The following is a 23,391-nucleotide window of genomic DNA, read 5'->3' as shown; positions in this document are numbered from 1 at the left end:
AATTCAAGAGGCAGAATAAAATATATCAAACTGTCACCGGAAGGAAGGGTTGGGCAAAGCGGAAGATGTATATTTTCCGCATTGTTTATCACTTGGTTTATAGTTGTTTCAGAGCGCTTTAGAATGATCAGTTCAAGAATGTTTCGAATTCATCTCGTCATTGGATGTTTTAATGTGCTGTGTTTTGGACAAGACATTCCTCAAGGTAACCATCCTCGGAAATCCAGGGGGAATAATCGAGGAAAGGAGAATAATACGAGTGTTTCGGTTCGACCCGAATGCCCGTCGTGTCACTAACTTTCGCGTCGAACCGAAACCACAAATTTATTTCTTTTCGCCTGATTATTTGCTCTTGATCAAACGATATCCGAACTGCATTACATACTAGCTCTAATCAAAATGTATCGACCTCTGTTCGCTTCGTTCTCTCTCAAAGTATTGGAGATTTGCAAATCTTTTACCCCATGAAAGGACCACAAAGACTACAACGTTTGAAGCAACAGAGGGAAAAGCTTGTAAATCACGAGCTTCTCCAAGTTGCTTTGATATGTCTTAGAACCACAGGCTTAAAGAAGTAAAGTTTTACCAATATAGCGAGTAGAGCTCTATGCCAACGGGTGTATAAATAGGTAAGAAAGTAAGACGAGTTCGAAAGTTCGTTTTTACCTCTTTCTTCTAATGAACTAGACTTTTAATACATATTACGCGATGGTGCGATTTCGTATAAAAGCTCTCCAATCGCGTAAGATGGTGAACACACAATTCGGAGAAAATCGAACTGTAAAGTTTGTAGCAGTATGCAGGACGCGTGTCATATGAACTTCGTAATAGACCTCGCTCACCGTGGAGTCTCTGTGACTCAGAGCGCGGAATCCGAAGATCTGCGGTTCAATTCCTCATGGGTACTCAGAATTTTTTCCGTGTTAGACGTTTTGTTTCAGAAACGTCAAAAACGGGCTTGCACTCACTTTCATCAACATACGTCCAAATTTAGTCGAGTGAGAGCCAAACAAGGTCAAATTAAAGCCACCTAAAATTTCCATACCTATGGCCTAAAAAGGAAATGGCGAGGGACCTCATTTATTCGTGATTCAAAATTGTCCTCTTCATATGATCGTTTTCTTCGCCTCCTTCAATGTCAGAGAGTGAGTCACTGGTAAAATGACGTCTGCAATGAATATAACAAATCTGGGAGGGTCAGGAAACAGGAAAACACCGATCGTCTGAGATTAAACGTCTATACAGAGAGTAATATTGTTATTGAAGTAGCGTGCCATATCAAAGGCGAACCAAACTCCAGCTGTGAGATGATCATCTTGCGAAATAACAGTCATGGCGAAATTATAAGAGTTTGTATGGGAATATTTACGACCACTCTAAGGAATAAAAAAATTAGTAAAATTCTCAAGAAAAGAAAAGTCTTTTCTTATGTACGTAGAAAATCTCGGAATGGATAACTCGCTAAAATGGGTTTCCCTCAACGTAGTAAGCGGTCAAATAACAAGCGATGCACTGTGGAAGTAAGGTGAGTAATTTTTATTGAGAATTTGACTCACTTTTTTATTCTTTAGAGCGTTCGTAGATATTCCCACACAAACTCTTATAATTTCGCAATGACTGTTATTTCGCAAGATGATCATCTCACAGTTGGAGCTTGGGCCGCCTGTGGTTATATTTGTTCGTTTCAATTCTTATGGTGCCGTGATTAACGGCGTTGTTTAGGTTTTTTTTTTTATCCCGAAATTTACTGAGAAGTAAACGACGGGTCGTTAATGTGTTTTAGAATGATAAAAACTAAATATTAACTTTTAATAAAAATTGACCAAAACTTTAACTGTTGGCCATAAAGGCCATCACTCCTCTGATACCCTCTCAACTGGTCTCGTCACCCAACGCACTCTCGCATTTGGGCAGAGAGTGTGTTGCGTGATGAGACCAAATAAGGGCTGAGTACAAAGGAGACTAGACACGAATCACGCCTAGGAAAGAAGAAACGTTGACGCCTGGTTTGATTAACGGTTTTGCACAAATTACTCTCTTCTCCCGCTTGAGCTTGTTTACCGGACTACGGCGTAAGAAACCCCAGCCATATGGTTCAAACGATGGCAGAATACTCGCACCACTCGCCCAGTTCCTTTTATTTCTGTTTAATTTTGTACTGGTGTTAAAGGTGGACAGCGATCATGAAAAGTCTTGAGGATTTTTTTTTTACCTATTAAAAATTAGTTATGTTAGTTTCTGTGTTGAACCTTTGACGTCACTTCCATTTAAAATCGCACTCCGCCTTCAGATCAACCTCAAAGGTACCCTATGGTGAACCTCATGTCCACTGTACTGTTTTGTTTTGTAAAACAACCATAAATTATATTAGTATGGTCAAAGTATGGTCAAACTGTTGTTACAAGGGTCAACCGGCTCGCGAACATCAGAGTCCGCATTGCTAAGTATCGCTGTCATTTGTGTTTCAATCACCGTTGTAAAGAAAACTACGTGCTTCCATTGAGTTTGAGATTTCGGCCTCCTTTATGGAGTGCTAAAGGATACAAGCTCGTGGTCCGTACTGGTTTTTCTTTTCTTAAGCTACGAATAGTCACAGTTCCATACTGCGTCTACGTGCGTTATTCTCGCGTTCACTCAGTGAACTCTCTGCTTTAGGCCTACTCTGGGACCTTAAGTCGTCGTAACTTTTGGCGACTTTGGGAGATTTAAGGCGACTTAAGGCGACTTTAGCAAAATTGGCACAAAAAATATTGCGACTTTAGGCGATTTAAGGCGACTTAAAGCGATTTTATTTGACTGAAGCGATAAAACCAAAGTTAGCAACAGTCTGTCCATAAACTTTAAAAATGTCAACAGAATCCCTTGCAATAAACACAACAGTCGTTTCGGTTACTTAGGTATGCTCATAAGTCACCATAGTCTAAAATATCCAGATTTCAAATCAATTTAGCTGAAAATGTTCAGACAGAATTATCACAACAGCTATTGTAAAATTGTACAGTCAAAGCTAGTAAATAAATAGCCAGGAAAACATCATGGGTTATATGCCCAACATCAAACAAACCTATCATAAATATACACATAGTGCCATAAATTTTTAATTTAAGAAAAGAGACAACTTTGATGAAACTATCCATAAATTTTCCACATTATTAATTAAAAATAACATGATTATTTACGTGTATTTATTATTTCACAAAGCTCCACAAATTATAAAAATTGTTATCTTGGTAAACTTGTCTCCCATATTTTTGGCACTTGCACTGTCAATTTTTGGCATGAAAGTTTGGCAAGTCGCCTGCCTTTCCAACAGCATCCAAAATTGCACGGGTCCTTTTCAGTGACCCAACCAAGTTGTTGTTCTCCTGCCTTAGTTAGACAAAACACCCTAATACCATACTGAGAACCAAATGCTAAAGTCCTTCGTAAAACTACTTCCTTTCCAGTCTCTCCAACTACTTTTCTAGCTGCAGAAAACTATGATTGGAGTGGAGTGGATAGGGTCAATTGGGAAAGGTGGAACCCTTATGACGTTGCGTAACTAATAGCAACCTAAGGAAACTCAAGGCGACTTAAGGTGACTTTAGGCGACTTTGGGCGACTTTAGGTGACTTAAGGCGACTTAAGGCGACTTAAGGCGACTTAAGGCGACTTAAGGTCTCAGAGTAGGCCTTGCTTTGATTAACAACTCCGAAACTTCCTGGGTCGAGGATTTCGAAAGAACTGCAGACGTTTACCAAACAGAGAGAGAAACACGACAGAAAACTCCGTCACTTGCTCAGTAAGAGGTCTCCTGTTAACTCAGGCTCATCTCTGAAAGATAAATGGGTTATGTACCTTTCCTCCAAGGAGTTATCCGTGCTGGAACGGAGTGATTTAGAGAAAGGTCTGAAGTTTGCTATTGCTCCTCGCAAAATACCGACTGCCGAAATTGTCGCCGCTGTTGAGGAGAGTATCTCTCAACTCAACGACGATCGTAGGCATTTGGTAAGAGCACAAGTAAGTAGCATACTTAGGCGTGCTAAACTTCCTCCCAAAAACATTCATAGGGATGTTTTCAATGCGATTATAGCTCTCAAAAAGGATCCGAACAGGCTCGTATTATCTGCTGACAAGGGTAATTGTGTTGTGGTTATGGACAAACAGCACTATCACTACAAAGCTTTGTCTCGGCTTAATGACAAGAGTATGTATGCTGTCTTAAACTCTGATCCTACCAGTAAAACTCAAAGAAAGTTAAACAAAATGTTGCTTGATTTGAAAAAAGCTGGTAAAATTAGTGACTCTACGTACAAAATGTTATACAGTAGTGACGGCTTATGTCCACGTTTTTATGGCTTACCTAAAATTCATAAACCGGGAATTCCTTTGAGACCCATTGTCTCTTTTGTTAATTCTCCGACTTATGCAATTTCTGGTTATCTTGCGAGAATTTTGTCGCCTGTTGTTGGGAATACTGATTACACTGTCAAAAATTCATCCGAATTTGCGGATTTCATAAGAGATAAAACTCTTGACGCTTGTGAAGAATTAGTATCTTTCGACGTTGTTTCGTTCTTCACTAAAATCCCAGTTGATGTTGCCGCTAAGGTTGCGGAGGAGAGACTCCGAGAAGACGCTTCCCTGGGACAAAGAACTTTTTTGCCTGTGGAGGATATTATTCATCTGCTGTCTTTTTGCCTCAAAACCACGCAATTTACATAAAACGGCACCTACTATCAACAAGTTTTTGGTACAGCAATGGGTTCGCCCGTTTCTGCTGTTATTGCTAACATGGTAATGGAAGACGTGGAACAAAGGGCCTTAGCCACTTCACCGGTTAAACCCTTTTTCTGGAAACGAAATGTCGATGATGTTATTTCTGCGGTATCCGGAAATGAAGCGGAGCGCCTCTTGTCGCATTTGAATTCAGTAGAGCCGTCGATCCAATTCACCCTTGAGCGTGAAAAGGATAGACATTTTCCCTTTCTTGATTTAAATGTGTCCAGAGGGTTCAGGGTAATTTAGAGACAAGCGTCTACCGTAAACTTACCCACAAATACCTCGCCTTCGATTCGCACCACCCTATTTGCCATAAAAAGTCTGTAGCCAAAACTTTACTTAGGAGGGCTGACTGTCTACCATCTTCACTCGATTCGAAGGCTGAGGAGAGGAAATATGTTTCCAATGTCCTAAAGGCAAATGGCTATACAGAAACTTTTCTCCGTAACCGCCAAAAACCAGTTACAAATAGTAACGCTCTTGATGAAAGGGAACCAGCGACTGGTTTTGCTGTTATTCTTTACATACAGGGTGTTACGGAACCCATCAAGAGAATTTTGAATAGCCACAACGGTAAAGTTGCTCAAAAACCTTTTCAGACTTTGGGGCATATTTTCGCCAAACCTAAGTATCCTGTCACGAAAGAACAACGAACCGACGCCATTTATTCTATTCCTTGCAATGACTGTGACAACGAATACATCGGACAGACCAAACGTCAGTTTGGTACACGGTTAAAAGAGCACCAAAAAGCGGTTTTCCTTTGCAAAAAGGGAAATTTAGCTTTATCGGAGCATACATGCCTAACTAACCATACAATTGGGTGGGATAATTCTAAAATTATCACCGCTTATCGGCGTTACCACCAGCGCCTTTGTTTGGAGGCTTGGCATATGAACTACGCCCACGCTCCTTTAAATCGTGACGATGGCGGTTTGCTTCCTGACGCCTATTTACACCTCGTCAGAAAAAAAGGCCGCTAATTAGTGATCATATAAAAGGACCACTTGTTGCAGCGTTTCGATCACCCCTGATGAAGGCACTATACAGGAGTGTCGAAACGTTGGGTCTATGAATTGTAACTTCTTCGGTTACATTCATTAAATCTGCAAACCAGAGTAGCATCAAACTATGTCTAACCATAAATTAGTCACAACTACACAAACTGTTTGTATTCACTTTCCGGGTGCTTCGCTCTTTCTTTACCAATCACGCTGTTTTAAGTCTATCCGAAAAATTCTTTCCCTTCTTAAAATGGCTTACGAGTTCATGTAAATGTATCGCGCGACGTGCTTCAATTTAGCTGCGAAATATCCAAAACAAAAAAATCAAATTAGCGCCGAAATATACCATTCAGCCTTCTCCCACAAAAACAACACTCCCGGTGCTCTCTTGTAATTCATTAAGCCATAATATTATTAATCCAAAACAACAAAAACGTTAAAAAAGGAAGTTCATATAAAAGGTACTCTCTCCATGTATCGGACTCCTCCCCTATTGTATTTTGGTAACTCTTCTGTCTTTGATTTTACTTCTCTTTTAAAGATTGTTTTTCACCTTTGGGAATGGAAGATGGAGGTATCAGAGATGAAGATATTCGTGCTACGTCTTCCCTGCCATCAACTTTTGCTAATTATGGTAGACTGAATCATATTGATGGCTTCGGGGGGTGGTGCCCTGATCAGCGGCCGTATGCAAATGATACAGGTCCTATCTATAGGGAGTTTATTCAGGTCCACTTTTCCAGCCCCTTTCGAATTAAAGGCATAATAACACAGTCTCGCTCTGGAGGTGTGGAAAGGTTTTGGAAGTTCTTGGTTTCTTACAGACAAGAAAAAAATAAACATTTTGGTTGGCGTTATGGAGGATCACATCGGCCTAGGGTAAGACATTTCAAGGACACTTATGATGATGTTTTTCACGAGCAGCTTTAGCTCGCTAATCAATAACGATTTTTCTATCCATCGACTCTTTTCAAGAACGATACTATTTCGCAACGGCCAAATTGCAGAGATTGCACGGAAATTAACCTCCAAGATGGAGTTCCTTCAGTCTTAAATTGGAGTAGATTTCCGAAGGAATACTTTTGCCACGGATGTTAAACTGTTTGCTCATCGGCGATTTTGCTAATCATTTTCAGGAGTCAGTGATTTTTCCATGTGTTCGACATTTTACATGGAGCGTGAGGGCGACTAGATTATTTTCCTATCAGCTGACTCGAATTGTTGGTCTCGTGAGACAATCAATGTCAGATTCAATCTCAGGCTTTCCCCCTCTGTTATTTGCAAGTAGCGTGGTAATATTAAAGTCCTGACGACCTTTTTTTTTTTAATTTTTTTTTTATTCTTTTTTTCTTTTTGTTGTTTATTTGCTTTTTGCATATTAAAGACATACGGTGCCGTTTTACTTTGTCCTAGCGAGTAGATTAACCATTTTATATTTTTATATTTCATACAGCAAGGTTGCCAGGAACAGATTTTGTCCAAGGAAAAAAATACTAGCAAATTTTAAATCAAATTGATCGTATCGCTTTTATTATCCTTAAACTAACTCTGACCAACAGCAATTTAGAGGTTGAGAGCGTTTGTTTAGTGAGAGGCTGACACTTCAGTATACTCTCGTTTAAACCTGTGTGCAAACAAATTTCGATTTTAGGGGAGCGCTTCAAAACAAACTGTTGTGCGGTGGGGACAATGCCAGATCTTTGATTTCATTATGTAGACTGCGGTTTTCACTAGGAATTTTTAGTCCTGAGAGGAGCCATAACAGCGCAAATTACGTTACATAAATTCAACTATGTTTGATATCGCCAGTCAGCTTCTGACTCGTCACTCGCCTCACTCAGGTTAAAGAATGATTGGCAACTCGTTCATCATTCTCAATCAAGCTCGTTTGTTGAAATTTTCGAGTCAGTAAATGCCTATGGTGTATATATTTATATGATAAGCAAAATAATATTAGTAGATGAAATTTCTCTTCTAGTGTTGTACTCGATATCTCACGAATAAGCCTAGCTTACTCGTCAGATATTTGGTTGAGCACTTGAGGGGAAATTCCATATCTACTCGCGCCCATTTATTATTAGGGACTTGATAATGTGAATTGGCCTCCATAACGAGATTCTAAGGCTGACGTTTCCAGCGTTGGCCCTTCGTTGGAGCAAATCCTTTCTTTTTTTTTTTTATTTTTTTTTATTTATTTATTTTTTTTTTATTTTCACTTAAAGCACAAATACTAGAATAATACAAACAAACACAAAGTTAATTACTCTAACGCTTACGCTACTAACTAACACTAATTACGAAATACTGCGTTACATTACATTCACAGTCGGCTAGATTTAATTTATGTTGTGGTTATATGATAATATAAACCTAATTTGTACAAATACTTCTACATCAAATTCCTTTTTTGGTAGAACGACTGTATATACAACTGCGTCTATTACTGTTAATACCCGATACTCATCTATTGAGTTACAATAACATGTTTTCCCATTTTTTATAATGAATAGATTCTTTTTTATTCTTTTTTGCTATCAAAAATTCAAATTTCCGAGTTTCAGATGTTTTAGCCTTCAGTAAGGATACAGACGGCTTGATATTTTTACAACGACATGAATAAATGGTATATTTTCCAAGAATGATTATGTGATTTAACAAACAATTCCCAGGGATATTATCGGAAATACCAAAGAGGATTGTTACCTCATCAAGCTTATCAATTTTCATATTGTAAGTATTTAACCAAGAAATAACCGAAAGCCAAAAGTTTTTTGTGTAAGTACAGCTGATTAGAAGATGCTCAAGAGTTTCTTCGTGATCAGCAAATCCTTTCGTAACAACCGCAAAACGCTTTACTACCAGCCATGAAAAGCATGAAACAACGACTTTTATCGAATCGGGTGTAAGATTTCAGAATTAGGAAATATAATCTGGGAAACATCACCGGATATTTCCCGGTGTAACTGACATCTCGTAAGTCTCAAGATGTATTTAGAACAACTGTGAGCAAGCGAAAATCACAGGACGAAATCCCACGGAAACAAGAAAAAAACGTGTTTCCAGAACGTAACCTTGTATTTCCGTGAACGTTTAGGTCTGACAACGTCGACGGAAATGTAAAAAATTCGTGTTTCCGGAACGTTACCATGCGATAACATGAAGTTACACTTGCGGAAACATTTGTTTCCTTCAACTGAAACCTGACGAAAACATGTAAAAAATGCATGGCACTGTTCCGCTGTGACCGCAGCAACGGAAACATGAGTAAACGTCACCAAACCAACAGCGGAAGCGCGTGTTAATTGTCGTGTTTCCGCAACGGTTTCACATATTTCTTCCACGTTTCCGTTTACGGATTCTTGACATTTCCTCCTGTGAATGTTTCATGGCTTATAGTTGGGGATTTGCTAACATTATGCACTGTTGTTGCACATGTCTTAGGTCTTTAAAGGAAACAGCCTCTCGAAGTTGAAACCTCCAGTTGTTACTGACGTAATAAGAATTCATCCCAGAATAGGTCAAAAACAGGTGTGCCTCAGGTTTGAGCTTCTTGGCTGTCAACTAGAAAGCGGTAAGCTTTTAACTTCCACCTGATAAAAATAATAATATAGATAATGTATACAGCGTTGTTTCTACAGAATATCCAACAGCACTTTACATGACTAGAAATTGAATGATAAGATTAGTAAGTTTATGATATCATATCTTCTATAGAAGAAAGGTCTTTACCAAGTATCAATTTCTTGAGGCAAGCCATCTGATATTCAGTTGATATTCTCTCGCATTAGGGTGATTCCTTACAAAAAATAAGTTGTAAAACGACTTTTTAAAAACTTTCATTAAACGTTCCTCACCAATATCGGTTTTGAAAACTACAGTAAAAAAGACCAGGTCACTGTGCCTGCTTAAGATCGAGGTATGATAGGCAATCTTACCCTATTTATTTATGTCCACATAATTATGTTATTCACCAGCCGGGAGGTCCGTATTTGGAAAAATGTTAAGACTTAGTCTCAGTCTTAGCTGTGGTCAGCTCTCTCTCTCTCTTGATATATACATTGTTCTGAAAACAGAGGGAGAAAAATGGAACAAATCACGAATTTATCACAAAATATAATTTCCTGAATAGCTACTGTCATTGTTAAATGAATAAAGCCTAACATGACATTTCTATTTATTACTTAGCGATTGTCACGTACGAGATACTCCAAGGTAACTCCCTAGACGGGAGATACAACTTCACTGATTCAAGCTATGATGGTTTGACTGAAGGCCGCCTTCTATTCTCTGGATTGGGAATGCTTACTGATGGACGATTGGCCAGTGAAAATCTTACAGTAAATAACGGATTGGGTTGGATTGGCTGGAATATGAAAGAGACCCCTAAACTTTACATAATATTTGGTTTTTTGAACAAAAGAATCTTCACTTCAGCTACTTTCCATTGTAACGTCAAAGACCAGACACACATCAAGTTGTTTTCCAGAGTTGAAATAAAGTTTAGTGAGACAACGCAGAATGGTTCTTCACCTGATCTCATGCAAGAACCTAAGGAAATTTCCGTTCCATCATCATCATCGATAAACCACAATGTTACAATTGACCTGTGCCGCCTTGTAGGGAAGTCTGTAAGGTTCAAGTTTACCTACAGAGGACAATGGATATTAATCAGCGAAGTTATCTTCAACTCAGGTAAGTTAAAAGATCTCCAAAACAAAATAATTATTCCTGGTTCTATGTCATCTCACTAACCCTTACAGGTTTTTTCGCCCTAAATTTTCGAGGGTAGCCTTTGCAGCTTTGTTATCTGTTCCTTTCACCATTTAGTCGAGACCACTTTCAGAAAAACGGTTTCTTCGGTAATGTGGTTAGACACCACAAGCAGCAAAAGTAAATCAACATTTAATAATTTATGTTAATGATTTTTCTTTTTCATTTATTTAATTATTAGTTTTTTGATGTGGAAATGCAATATATAGTACGTGAAATTGGTTAATAGCCAAGTTCCATTGTATTTGTTGGAAAGAATTTAATTCAGTTTTCAATTCGTATACTTTGGCTAAATAATTACCTCATTATAGTTAAATTGATTCTTTAAGCGATGTCTAATAAAGGTAACATGGCAGTCCTATCATGCCATACTACATATGATTAATATGTGATCGGTTCGGTAAATATTAGACTTTCACATTGGTCAATCTTTATTTCAATGAGATGTATTTAGTCAAATAAAGTCATGCCTATCTTTTACTGTTACAGAATCACTGGAAGGAAGGTCTCCTCCAGCATTTTATTGTGTTCCAAGTACTACACATGTTGGAAATCCCAGTATAGCAACACTAGTCACTCGCGTAGTTTTCTTTTCCTATCTTTATTCTAGTCGTCACACGCTTCGTATCGCGTCGATCTTAGCCTATATCTTTTACAAAACCACAATCCTAAAGACCACCCTTGGTTTTGCGTTGCGAGGTTACACGGCTGACGTCACTTTTCCGACACCCTCCCCCCATTTGTCTCGGAGAGCAAATGTCTGTCGAGAAATGAACCTTATCGCTTAAATTTTATGAACGAATCTATCATCTAGAATTCTCAATCGATTCCCTAATCACACTAATCGTTGATCAATCAGTAGCCATAGTGGCAGATGTTCAGTTCATAAGTAGAATGTTCAAGCATCCGATCCGCTGTTGTCATCCAATCTGGTTCGGTTTGGTTCAAAGTTCAATCCCCTTCCTCATCGTGAGCAAGATCCTCCATACGTAATCTTGCTACGACGGCTGCATCACGGGAAGGCCTGAACGCTGGCGCTTCAATGCGCAACTCGGTCGTTGGAGGTCTGTCGCCGTCTCCCGGTCGATCACATTACAGTTCTAACGGATACAGCTGCTGTACTGCTCGCTCTAGATGTGAGGTCCCTGTGCGCAACTTTGCTCCCCGGACAACACCGTCACGCCCTTTGATTAGTTCCGTGACGATCCCGACCTTCCATTTCCCGCGATTCTTGTCGTCCGACTTGATCAGCACGACCTCGCCCACAATAGGATTTTCGGGCTTTCCAGGATTCTTTAGACGATGGCGTTCGCGCAGCCCCTTTAAGTACTCCCCCGTCCATCGCTTCCAGACGGCCTCCTTGCATCGTCTGAGATACTTTGCTCGCTTGCGTAATTCACCGTCTTCTATGCGGTGCGGTTCCAACTCGAGTAGTGCATTTGGTTGACCAAACAACAGGGAGTGGGGGGTCAAGATCGGTAGCTGCACATCGTCCTCCACGTAACTTAAAGGTCGGTTGTTGACTGCAACCTCTACGTCTAGTATAACCTCCTCTAACTCGGTCCACGTTAGGAACCCGTTTCCAATGGTCTTCTGTAGACTTCTCTTCACCAATCCAACCATTCTCTCGAACTGCCCTCCCCACCAGGGTGCTCTGCTCAGGTTGAATTGCCACTTGATTTCTTGACGGGAGAGGAATTCGTTGAGGCGTTCGTCAGTCATCACTTGTTTCAGCCACTTAGCTGCTGCCACGAAGGTACTCCCGTTGTCTGAGTAAATCTTTTCTGGCCGCCCACGTCGGGCGATAAACCGTTTCAGGCATCGAAGGAATTCTCCCGTTTCTAGGCTGGGTAGTAGCTCAAGGTAAATACCTCTGGTCAGGCTACAGGCGTAAAGCGTTATGTAAGCTTTGCCTTCATGATTCCTCCCCTTTCTATACTTCAGTGGTCCGGCGAAATCCACTCCGACTACTTGGAACGCATTTTCTCCTTCGGTACGATCCCTTGGTAGCTGTCCTGGTGGCGGAACCGCGAACGCTGTGGCGCGGAACCGCTTGCAGCCGTTACAAGCTTTAACGACTCTTTTTGCAAGGCGACGCAACCTGGGAACCCAGTACCTTTCACGAATCTTTGCCATTGTGAGGCTCACTCCCCCGTGGAGTGTCCTGATATGTGCGTCTGCCACCATCTTCTCCGCGAACGGATGAGACTCAGGCAAGTAAATGGGATAGTCTCCCTGAATCCGCCCTCGGCATTCCAGTAACCCGTCTGCGTTTTCTTGTAGGTTCAGCTGAACACGATGATCTTCGAACCGCTCGTCTCTCTTGAAATCCACCTGTGTTCGCTTTAGCCACAGGTGTCGCTGCATCTCGATCTCCTCTGTCGTGAGTGGTCCCTTAGATCTTCTCGTCTTTTCGCTCCGTAGGTTATGTATGAATCGAGTCACCCACGCACAAACCCTTAGGGTTTTCCATAAGTTGAACTTGATCAGCAAGGCGTCTAGGATGTCTGTCTTAGCTTGTGCTACAGCGAATACTTCCCGTATCACTTTTGCTTCCGCCTGACTGTCTGGTGTGGCCGTTGTCTTAATATCGGCTGGCCATCGCTCTCGGTCTAGTAGCCACTCAGGCCCTCTCCACCATAGCTCTTCATTTTCCACGCTTCCGCTCCGACTGCCAAGGTCAGCTGGGTTGTCCTTTGTACCCACATGACGCCAGTTTACTTCTGGGTGTTGCTGGATTTTCTGCACTCGATTGCTTACGAACTGCTTGTAACTCCCTGCTCCCTTGATCCAATGTAACGCAACGCTGCTGTCCAACCAGCAAACCATATTTCCAACTGGGAAACCCTCTAATGCTTCCTTAACGTTCACAATGAGATTGGTCGCCATGTGACCGGAGACCAACTCGAGGCGGGGGATGGTGAGGCCTTGCTTCGCCAGTCTAGCTTTGGCTGCTATCAGCCCAACACTATCACCGGATGGCTGAGATATGACACCGTACACTGCCGCAGAAACGCCTTGTCCGCTTGCGTCGCCGAAACAATGTAGCTCAATGTTGCTGATCTCTTCAAAGTGTTGAGGTATGGCTCTGGGTACGGAAATGCTCACTGGTAGCTGTGCTTCCCATCTTGACCACTTGGTTCCCAGTTGACCAGGAAGTTGAGCATCCCATCCGACTTTCAAATCACATGCGTCTCGGTACAGTAGTTTTCCACTCAATGTCATAGGCGCTGCGAGCCCTAACGGGTCATACACTCTTGCTATCTTCGCTAGTATCCCTCTCTTTGTCACTTGGGTGCGGTCAGTTGGGAAATTTATTTCAATGGTATCTTGTCGCTTGTTCCATGGAAGCCCGAGAATAGATCCCCCTCCTTCTTGAGGTGCACCCAACTGTTCTTTCGCGAATGTAGTATCTTCGCTAAGAGACTCACCAGGGGACTCCACTGCCGGAACATTTGAATGCCACTTGTGCAGCTTGAATGAGGCTTGGTTAAAGACATGGGTGACGCCTGCTTTGACTTCAAGGGCAGCTTTTACGGTGGGTCCCCCGCTGATAAGGTCATCGACGTATAGACTCTTCTCTATTTCCCTCACCAGGTCCGGATTCTCGGTACGACAGGCTTCCAGGTGTTGTTTGATAACTCCCCCAAGAAGAAAGGGCGATGGGGCCAAACCAAACAGAGCTCTCGTGAATCTCAGTATTTCCACTCGCCTGGATTGCAAGTCCGTGATCCAGTGGAATCTCATGGCATCCCTGTCTTCTTCCCGTATTCGTACTTGTAAGAACGCTTGCTTGATATCACCTGTTAACGCGACTGGGTGGAAACGTGCACGGACAAGTACAGCCCAAAGCTTGTTCTGCAACGGAGGTCCCGCGTGAAGGCACTCGTTGAGAGAAGGAGCCTTCTCTGAAGCTCGGGCAGAGGCGTCGTACACGATTCGAAGTTTGGTACTCTCTGCAGCTTCTCTCACCACTGCTTTATGTGGAATGAAGAACTCCTTTCCCACTGGTGGGCCTGACACTCGCTCCACTATTCCTTCGTTAAGCTGGTCTTTAATTATGGCGTCATACTTCTGGAGTATTCCGTTCTTCTCCAGTTTCCGAATGGTACTTTCCAATCGCTTCAAGCTTCCCGCTCTGTGGTTGGGCAGTGGAGGGTGGTTTCCCCTCCAGGGTAGCCCCGTCTCGTACCATCCCTCTGGCCCTCGTGTTAATTGTTCCTTGAATTCTTCATAAACATCTGCTTGATCTCCGCCTGGTGTGTCACACAATCCTAGAACATCTAATTTGCATAGTTGTTCGTAATCTGCCGCTGTCGTCTGGGTCAAGGACATATTAGAGAGGTCAACTTCTTTACCTGGTGACATAATTGTCCATCCGAACTTTGTTAGCTCTGCAACAGGTTCGCCGGGACGTCCGATCTTTGGTATGGTTTCTGTCTTTATTTTCGCGTACTCGCTCGCACCCAGGATAATGTGGACTGGTAGCTCAGGCTTCTCGTCTCTGTCGTCCATGTATACCCCATCCAAGTAGGGATATTTCTCCAGTATCCCAGCATATCCTGGGTTGTCAAGTGATAGCAATGTACTACGGTCCACTCTGGTGACTTCCGTTTCCAATCGAAATTTTTCATCAAGGCTGCCAATCGTCACGCTATGAACTCCGATGACCTTGTTTGTTGACCCAAGCATCATCTCTATGCGCTTGAATTCTTCTCGTAGCGGTTTGTTTCCCAGGTGTTCAAGGATAGCTGACGACGCGTATGAGCTGCCTGCCCCAGTGTCTAGGAGTGCGCGGCATTTGATTCCATTTACTTCTACGACAACAACGGGATACACGACTCTCTCTGTTCTTTTGTTTTGTGCCGTCATAAATCTTCCCCTCGTTGTGTGACCGCTTGGTGGGTGATCACATATTGACGTGTGATGTCGGCGTTGACAGTTATGACACCCGCGGCTTCTACAGCTGTCTGCTCTGTGTTTGTCACTTGTACAATTAAAACACAACTGTTTTTGGCTCAGAATTCGTTTGCGGTCTCCGACCGCGACAACTTTGGTGCAATTAGCGGATGTGTGGTTCGTGTCATCGCAATAGACGCATCCGCGCATCTGTCCTCCATTTGCTTGTTGTCGGACCTGATAAGACCTTCCGCGTGGCGGCGGAACGCGGCCATTCCAGTCGTTGCGATCATTCTTCCTCTTGGACACACTCGCACCATCGCTTTCTTCTCCTTCTGAATTTATGTCTCTCCAACCTTTAATTGCCTGAATCAGTTTAGCGAAATCCCAGTCTCGCCAATCTTCGTGTCCCCGGACTAAGTCTCCCTTTATTCCTTTCAGTTTGTCTAACACCGCCCTCACATTTCCGGAGACTTCACGTAACTTCCCGAGCGTCTCTAAGCTTTGTACATTGAACAGAAGCCTTTTGTAAAACTCATTAATTTCTTTTGGACTGGCGCTTGTGATGGTAGGCAAACCCATGATGTTGTTTACATATGCATTTACAATTTCTGACGTTTTCCCGTACTCCGATTTTAGGATGGCCTTCGCCCTTTCGTACCCCTCAAGATTGAACGGGAGTCCATCTATGTCCGCTCGTACCTTTGTAACAAGGAGTTCCTTTAGATAAGCGAACTTTGTCACTGCTGACAGATCCGTCGCTTCTATTTCCGCGGAAAATTTGTTCCAAAAAGAGAGCCATTGTTCGAAGGACCCATCAAACTTCGTTATTGATAGCTTTGGCAACTTTGCGTGCATTCCGGAATCGCCTGATAACCCTTTCCCTTTTTTGCTACCTAATTCTTCTGATTTTTTTTCGTAATCAAGCTTCATTTCCCATTGTGCTTTTTCAAACGCGAGTTGCTCCTCTCTCTCCTTTGCGATTGTCGCTTTCTCGCTTTCTTTTTCGGCCATTTGCGATTTTTTCTTCACCTCCCCCAAACACTCCCCAAGGTATTCGATCTCCGCGTCTACACCCTCAATAACTTTGTCTATTTCATTGCTCCATGCACATACCTCGTCCATTTGCTCACCCTTTGCAATCTTCTTCTCTTCGATCTTTAATTTGATCTCGTCCGCTTCTTTTGCTAAACACACCAACCCGTCACGGTGTCTCCCAATAGTTGTCGCGTTTGCCTTGTCCACAATGCCCTTTCCCTTTTCTTGCTTGTACGCCAAAAGCTTGAGTTTTGCGTCCAAATTCTTCTGAAGTGCCTCCAGTTCCATGTCTCGATCTCAGTCCCGTCGGAGGTGCCAGTTAGTGTTGGAAATCCCAGTATAGCAACACTAGTCACTCGCGTAGTTTTCTTTTCCTATCTTTATTCTAGTCGTCACACGCTTCGTATCGCGTCGATCTTAGCCTATATCTTTTACAAAACCACAATCCTAAAGACCACCCTTGGTTTTGCGTTGCGAGGTTACACGGCTGACGTCACTTTTCCGACACACACCCTCGATACACAAGTAGTACCTCGGAATACAGCGCAAGTGCTATTAGTAGCACCACATCAACTGAAAGTGACACAAGTACTACACACCCTCGATACACAAGTAGTACCTCGGAATACAACGCAAGTACTATTAGTAGCACCACATCAACTGAAAGTGAGACATACGAAATTGATTTTATTGTTTACCTTCATAATTATTGTGCTAATTTTTGAATGAAAGTGATCCTCGCAGTGATGTGCACTACTTAGGCAGTAGTGAAAATAAGGCCTGAAAAAAATTTCAGGCCTGTACGGGATTTGAACCCATGACCTCTGCGATACCGGTGCAGCGCTCTACCAACTGAGCTAACAAGCCAACTGGGAGCTGGTCATGATGATGGTTCTAAATAAACCCGTGAAGTGATGAGTATACGGTTAAGAATATATGAAAGTCATATATTTGAACTGCGGATAAAGACATGAATGAAAGTGATCCTCGCAGTGATGTGCACTACTTAGGCAGTAGTGAAAATAAGGCCTGAAAAAAATTTCAGGCCTGTACGGGATTTGAACTCATGACCTCTGCGATACCGGTGCAGCGCTCTACCAACTGAGCTAACAAGCCAACTGGGAGCTGGTCATGATGATGGTTCTAAATAAACCCGTGAAGTGATGAATATACGGTTAAGAATATATGAAAGTCATATATTTGAACTGCGGATAAAGACATGAATGAAAGTGATCCTCGCAGTGATGTGCACTACTTAGGCAGTAGTGAAAATAAGGCCTGTGCTAATTCTGTTGTATCGATCCCCAGTGTCGGTGTTTCAACTGACTACAAACCTTTCCAAAAGCTGTATACGACATACAAATGATGAAAAAAAACTCATATCTATCTATATCTATGAAGCTGTATGGCACGTAGCGCTTTATCAGAAAAGAATCAAAAACTAAATCAACACATCGGTCAGTTCATCCGGCGTATTAACAAATAACCAGTCCGTTATCTAGTTACACGGTCTTTCCGTTAGTCAGTTAGTCACTCTGTCTGTCGGTCAGTCAAACAATCAGTCGGGGTGTGCAGCCAACTAAGCTGCTATCATCTACTACGGAGCGACTACTACTGTTGCAGAAAAGAAGCATGAAAAATTATTTTCTGTACTTGGTAAAATTGCAGCTCATCTGCGAGGAACATTGTCTTACTTGATTTTCATCCGCAGGTCAAATGAGATTTTTTTCAGTTGGATGAGGAAAAGATTTTAAGTAATTGAACAGATTATACAAAAAGTAACGATCTGTTTTCAATCAGTTGCAAAATGTTGGTGCAGCCATATAGAGCAAGTCATCGTTTGTACTGTGTAGCGAGCTCTATTAATAAGTCTTTTTTTTTTAGCCACCGTTGCTCCATCGGCCGAGGGACCTGATTGGGTGATATTAATCTCATCTCTGACAGTGCTCTTCGTCATTTTAGTAATCCTCGGTATTGCTTGGTCATTCCGACGGAAGAGACGCCAGAAAAAAGGTAATACATACATCATAATCTGCAAATTCTTTTTCAAAATAAATGGATCGCAAGAGAAAAATTCCATTCAATTCGGATGTTTAATTTATTTTAGAATACAATTTTGTAGTCAAAATTACCTTGAAGATATAAAATTATCTCTAACTTGCAAGGGTACTTTCAATCAAGTGTCTAAACTAATCCAGGATTGCGTCGTTTTGTTTTACTTCGCTACATTCATTATGCAAACGCAAAATGGGCCCTACACAAATCAATCCAATCAATTTGGACAGTTTACCGATTTCCCTTTCTTCTGGTGAGCCATTGTCACTGCTGTTGCTTTGCTTTCAAGACTCTCCGATGAACTGCGCTTCTTTGAAAGAAAGCTATGCTTTTGAATCTACATGACCACATTATCTCCCTCATTAATAATGGTTATACGAACGAGTAGAGTCCAGTTCGGTCTGTAATCATACGAGTGATTCACAAAATCAAAACTATGACGAAATTTGAGAAAGAAACTAGACATGAGTTATACGTTTTCATAAAAAACAGCAGTTAACTCGGCGAAATGCGAGGCAACGGCGGGCGTACATGAAGCAGTCTGTCCACTTACACACAGGCATGATGTGTTAACTGGCCCTTTAACTGTCCTATTACACTGTCTAAGTACAATTATGACGCGTACACTGTCCTATTAGTGCTCAAATCGGGCTGGTGATAGCCAATTACGTTCGAGAATTTTGTTATAGTTTTCATAAAGTATAGAATATATTAACTATGGAACGGGGTGCATGTTGCAATTCCCCAAAAAACACTTCATTTTCGCAATTTGTGGTGACTATTCATTTTATTAATATTGAAATATTAATTTTTGTTTAAAAAATGATGTTATTCTTGTTTCTTTCGATCTTTCTCTTAGATGAGAGACCTAGAGTTGTGGAAAGGTATGACAATTTTTTGTATTGCTAATAGCATTGTCAATAATTGCCGACAAACTAGCACTCTGAACAAAGCCATGTAAGGATGGACTTGCTACCCGAATGCACTGTTCTTGTCGAAAAAGATAAGTTACCTCGGGAACCAGTCTTCAAGGGTCAAGTCAAAAGATTTTGGCTGTGTCGCTAGAAAATTTACCTGATCCTCCAATAACACGCCGTAATATTCCTATAATCCACCAGGCAATAAATAATGACTGTTTCCTAAATATCATAAGCAGTTCATGAATCAAATCAGACTTGTGAATGATAACTTAGGTATTGATCCTCGCACTGAAATTTTTAGTCGTTATTTACCCTTTAAGCGACCAGTCTGAAGAGAGTTTAACATTGGTTCCTGTGGGTGCTACCCATCAGTTGGAACTTTCTGAAAGCAATAACCATTGTAACCAAGATACCGAAGAATCTCCCCGAGATGAATATGAAGAAATTGAGCTGTCTCCACCTGTGATGATGGTATGTTTATGTTTTCTAATAATCATAATAGCGAAGATTTCACTGATTTCGAGTAATTAACAGTTATTCATCACCGAGGCGGAAGTAAAGATCCAAAAACTTTATATAATCACTGAATACAAGAGATTATAAGATCTTGTTTTAATGCATAATTATGCTTAAAGATCTAAGTTAGCGTATGGTTGATATCGTGTCGATGGAACCTTGGTGAGGTGTCGGTGGAGTGTGGGTGACGGGTGGTGAAGGGTGATGATATGTCCGTGGATTGTTGTTGGTGTGACTGTGGAGTGTTGAGTCGGGGGAGCGTTCATGGCTTGTTAGCCATTATTATTTATCTTTCACACCCTTTTAACCAGGTAGATATTGCAGTATTTGTTGAACTCCTCAGCGTTTTCATGAAAGAGTTAAGGCTTAGAATCTGGACTTAGGGCTTATCAAAGTTTCATACGGCAACGCCGTATGAAACTTTAATTAGTTCCCCACGGGGTCTTTGACCTCTTTTAAGAGAAGTGATAAGGTTATTGCCCTCGTTCACAAATCGGTTAATAAATATTATATTGACTAAACACATTTTGTTTTTGTCTTTCCCGTAGGTGCCTAGCGACAGTGCCCAGACTCCTGTATATGCCCAAGCGTCAAGCGCTTGTTTCTACACCTACGCACACCCGTACACGCCAGTAGAGAAAAATAATGGGAAAGAACACGAGTACGTCAATCAAATAAAGACTTCGGAATACGCAAATACGTTCATGCCTCTCACCAATCTTAAGAGGACAGCCGAAAATTCTTGTGCATATGCATCACTTTTGCCGTCTAAAGAGGAAAAGGACGACAACCTTTAGGGCAACGGTGAATACACTATTCCATTTTTATAAGAACCTTTTTCATCAGGAAGTCCAGGCTGAGACTAAACAAGATTTCAAGAACATACTAAGAACACACCCAGGCTGAGAGTCAGTAAAGAACATCTTTATTTTGCTCATTTTCTTTTCTTTGGCTGGAATATGCTGATGTGTACATGCCTCTCAGCGATGCTGGCAATACTAACATGTCAGCTGACAATTCACGCGCGTATGCATTGCTTTTGAAGTCTGAAAAAGATGACAATAGCAGTGAATACGTTAATCAACTACAGGCTTTGAGGCCGAGTTTCCAGAGACATGATGAAATTTAATCAGCGTCGGTGTAACTTTTTTCGTTTTACAGCCTCTCTGATAGTGTAGTTTTTTCTTTCTGTGATTTTCTTTTGAATAGGGTGATACCGTAAGTTTTGTAGAGAAATCCATAAGTAATACTTATCGCCATTCGGACAGCCTATCGACATCGTAGATTGCACTAGTCTCGAGCGTTAAAAGTAGCAGTTCCTGTGGGTAATCTAGTGTTCCACCTAGTTTCTCCTTAGGCTTTTTGCGGCTTCTCCTAGAAACGAGCGTAAAAGAACGGGCAACTGGTGACGAGGATAAAGCACGTGGGACCTTAAACACTCAGTGCACACCCAGTGATTTTAGCCGGGAGACGTCTTAGATCTATTGTCACTGTTGCTTTTTAGTCAGTCTTTATGCGCCTTTTGTCAATTTTTTTTTCGGAAAATGAATCATTTTCATGGGTTGCAGCTTAACAATAACTTTTCCTTTACGGTTGATTGAGAGGAATTATTGTGCGAAACTTAAGTTTATTTCCTTTGTTTGGAAATCGAAACGAATCGCAAAAATTATTTTCTATCTGAAGTAGCTAACATTCTAGCAAACAGTGAATAATTTTTTTACCAATCAGAATACATCCCCGAATTAAAATGCCTGGCCCTCTGTTTAATATTCAAGGAACAAAAAAGTATGACACATTGCAAAGAGATTAAAGACTACTCACTTATATTCAGATTTATGGCTGCTTTAGCACCACTTTCAAGGGAATTCGGAGCGATCAAGTGATGCCTGATGTTCCCAGTCTTCTGCTCCCTAGGAATGGAGCTCCAGTGTAGTCACTTTCTGAAGATGATCACAAAAACTTCATATCTAAACTTTAGAGCCTACATTATTAATGAGTCTAGTGCCTTATTGTAGTCACCGATAATGTTCTGAGCTTCAGCAAGGCAGTGTTGCGTGAGGTCCAGGGCTTGATGCGACTGAACCACTTACAATGTATAACAAATAAATGATCATTTTGAATCAGTTTGAAGGTGCTTCCATGCAATTTCATAAGGTAACTATGAAGAACCAACAGTAAAAACCTGGTTTCATAACCGCGCAGTTAAAGTCCTGAGTTGAATCCAGAGACGCCAAAAGTTAATCCCACCCCGTATTTAAATGTCGCGGTAAAGACCGAGTTAAAATGTTCCAAGCACATAGCATCAATTTCGAAATCTGGTAATAAAATCTAGGCTTGGTCATGCAGAATATTCTAAATTACCCGAAAAGAAAATATGTCGGCCATTGTATGATTCAAATTAAATTAGTTTTGCACCTCTTGGGACCTGCAATACAAGAAAACATCGAACAAGTCCAAAGAACCGAGAACCGTACTCTTTGAGAAACGTTGCGTGACATCTCAAAAGAACGACTGCGAAGAACGCTAACTGACGAACAGTAGGAGAAGTTCACAGTCCTCGGTCTCAGTGACGCAGAATTTCTTAAGTTGCCGCTCGCTATTTTACTAGCACACTGCTGAAGACCTTGCCTCCTTGTGCCAAGTCGCTTGGAAACCGAATTATGAGTCACCACCTTTCAGTGTCTTCCCCACAACCCCTCCCCCTTATCAACAAGGCCGCGCGCATATCGAGTAAAGCTTGTCTCGACGTGTCCTTTTGTCTGTTCTCTGCTACCATTCTACTTACAGAAAAATTACTTCTATTCCCCTCTCTTCATCACTGTGCATGGCTAGGACTACTTATCGGTTCTTACTTGCCCCTTGTAACTCTAGTAGACTCTAATTAAATCTGATCGGTTGACTACGAGCTCCATAGTACACGCTTTTATATAACGTTAGGCATGACCGAAGATGCTGGCCAACTGACCTTAAAAGATTAAAACTTGCTGTCAAAACAATATCCCAAATACTTTCACAAGAATGTAAGAAACTGATATTGACAGTCACCTAATCCTTCCGATCAAACGATCACTTTTTGACTTTCATAGCCAAAAAAACAACTTTCATGTGGGTCCCAGGCAAGGTCCGTGGACAAACTACGCACGTCCACTGAAGGAAGTTAATCGAGACAGTCATAATTTGGAAACTCATCGCAATAGCTTAGCTCTAAACAACTTTGAACTTTGAATTCAAATCTTAAATAATTGCCTAAGATAGTCAAATGACTGAAATCATAATCCACTTACTGAATAATATGCTACACTTATATTTTTTAGAAAAACGCGTATGTCGTTGTTTTGTTGCTCAATCGATGCCTTTAACAAAACATTCAGTGCCGCTTAACAATCTTTCTGTAAAAGAACATAAATAAAACTATACAAGCATCCTTT

The 23,391-nt window shown here is 41.4% G+C and overlaps 2 protein-coding genes across 2 annotated transcripts; one reads left to right on the top strand and one right to left on the bottom strand.

Annotated features, from left to right (window-relative positions):
- Positions 1-37: 37 nt before the first annotated feature.
- LOC113665760 (discoidin domain-containing receptor 2) lies at positions 38-20,901 on the top strand. The gene is made up of 10 exons (XM_089191944.1): positions 38-205; positions 6,307-6,644; positions 9,207-9,336; positions 9,951-10,457; positions 11,025-11,078; positions 17,070-17,138; positions 18,357-18,485; positions 19,387-19,411; positions 19,768-19,918; positions 20,512-20,901. The coding sequence occupies exons 1-10, from the start codon at positions 124-126 to the stop codon at positions 20,758-20,760; spliced, it is 1,734 nt and encodes a 577-aa protein (XP_089048070.1). The 5' UTR covers positions 38-123; the 3' UTR covers positions 20,761-20,901.
- Positions 11,552-16,403, bottom strand: LOC149035519 (uncharacterized). Its single transcript, XM_089191872.1, has one exon. The coding sequence runs from the start codon at positions 16,365-16,367 to the stop codon at positions 11,628-11,630; it is 4,740 nt and encodes a 1,579-aa protein (XP_089047998.1). The 5' UTR covers positions 16,368-16,403; the 3' UTR covers positions 11,552-11,627.
- Positions 20,902-23,391: the final 2,490 nt, after the last annotated feature.

This window comes from Pocillopora damicornis, chromosome 13, assembly GCF_964200805.1.
Source record: "Pocillopora damicornis chromosome 13, jaPocDami1.2, whole genome shotgun sequence".
Classification (NCBI taxonomy): Eukaryota; Metazoa; Cnidaria; class Anthozoa; order Scleractinia; family Pocilloporidae; genus Pocillopora; species Pocillopora damicornis.
This window is presented reverse-complemented; position numbering and strand designations above follow the sequence as displayed.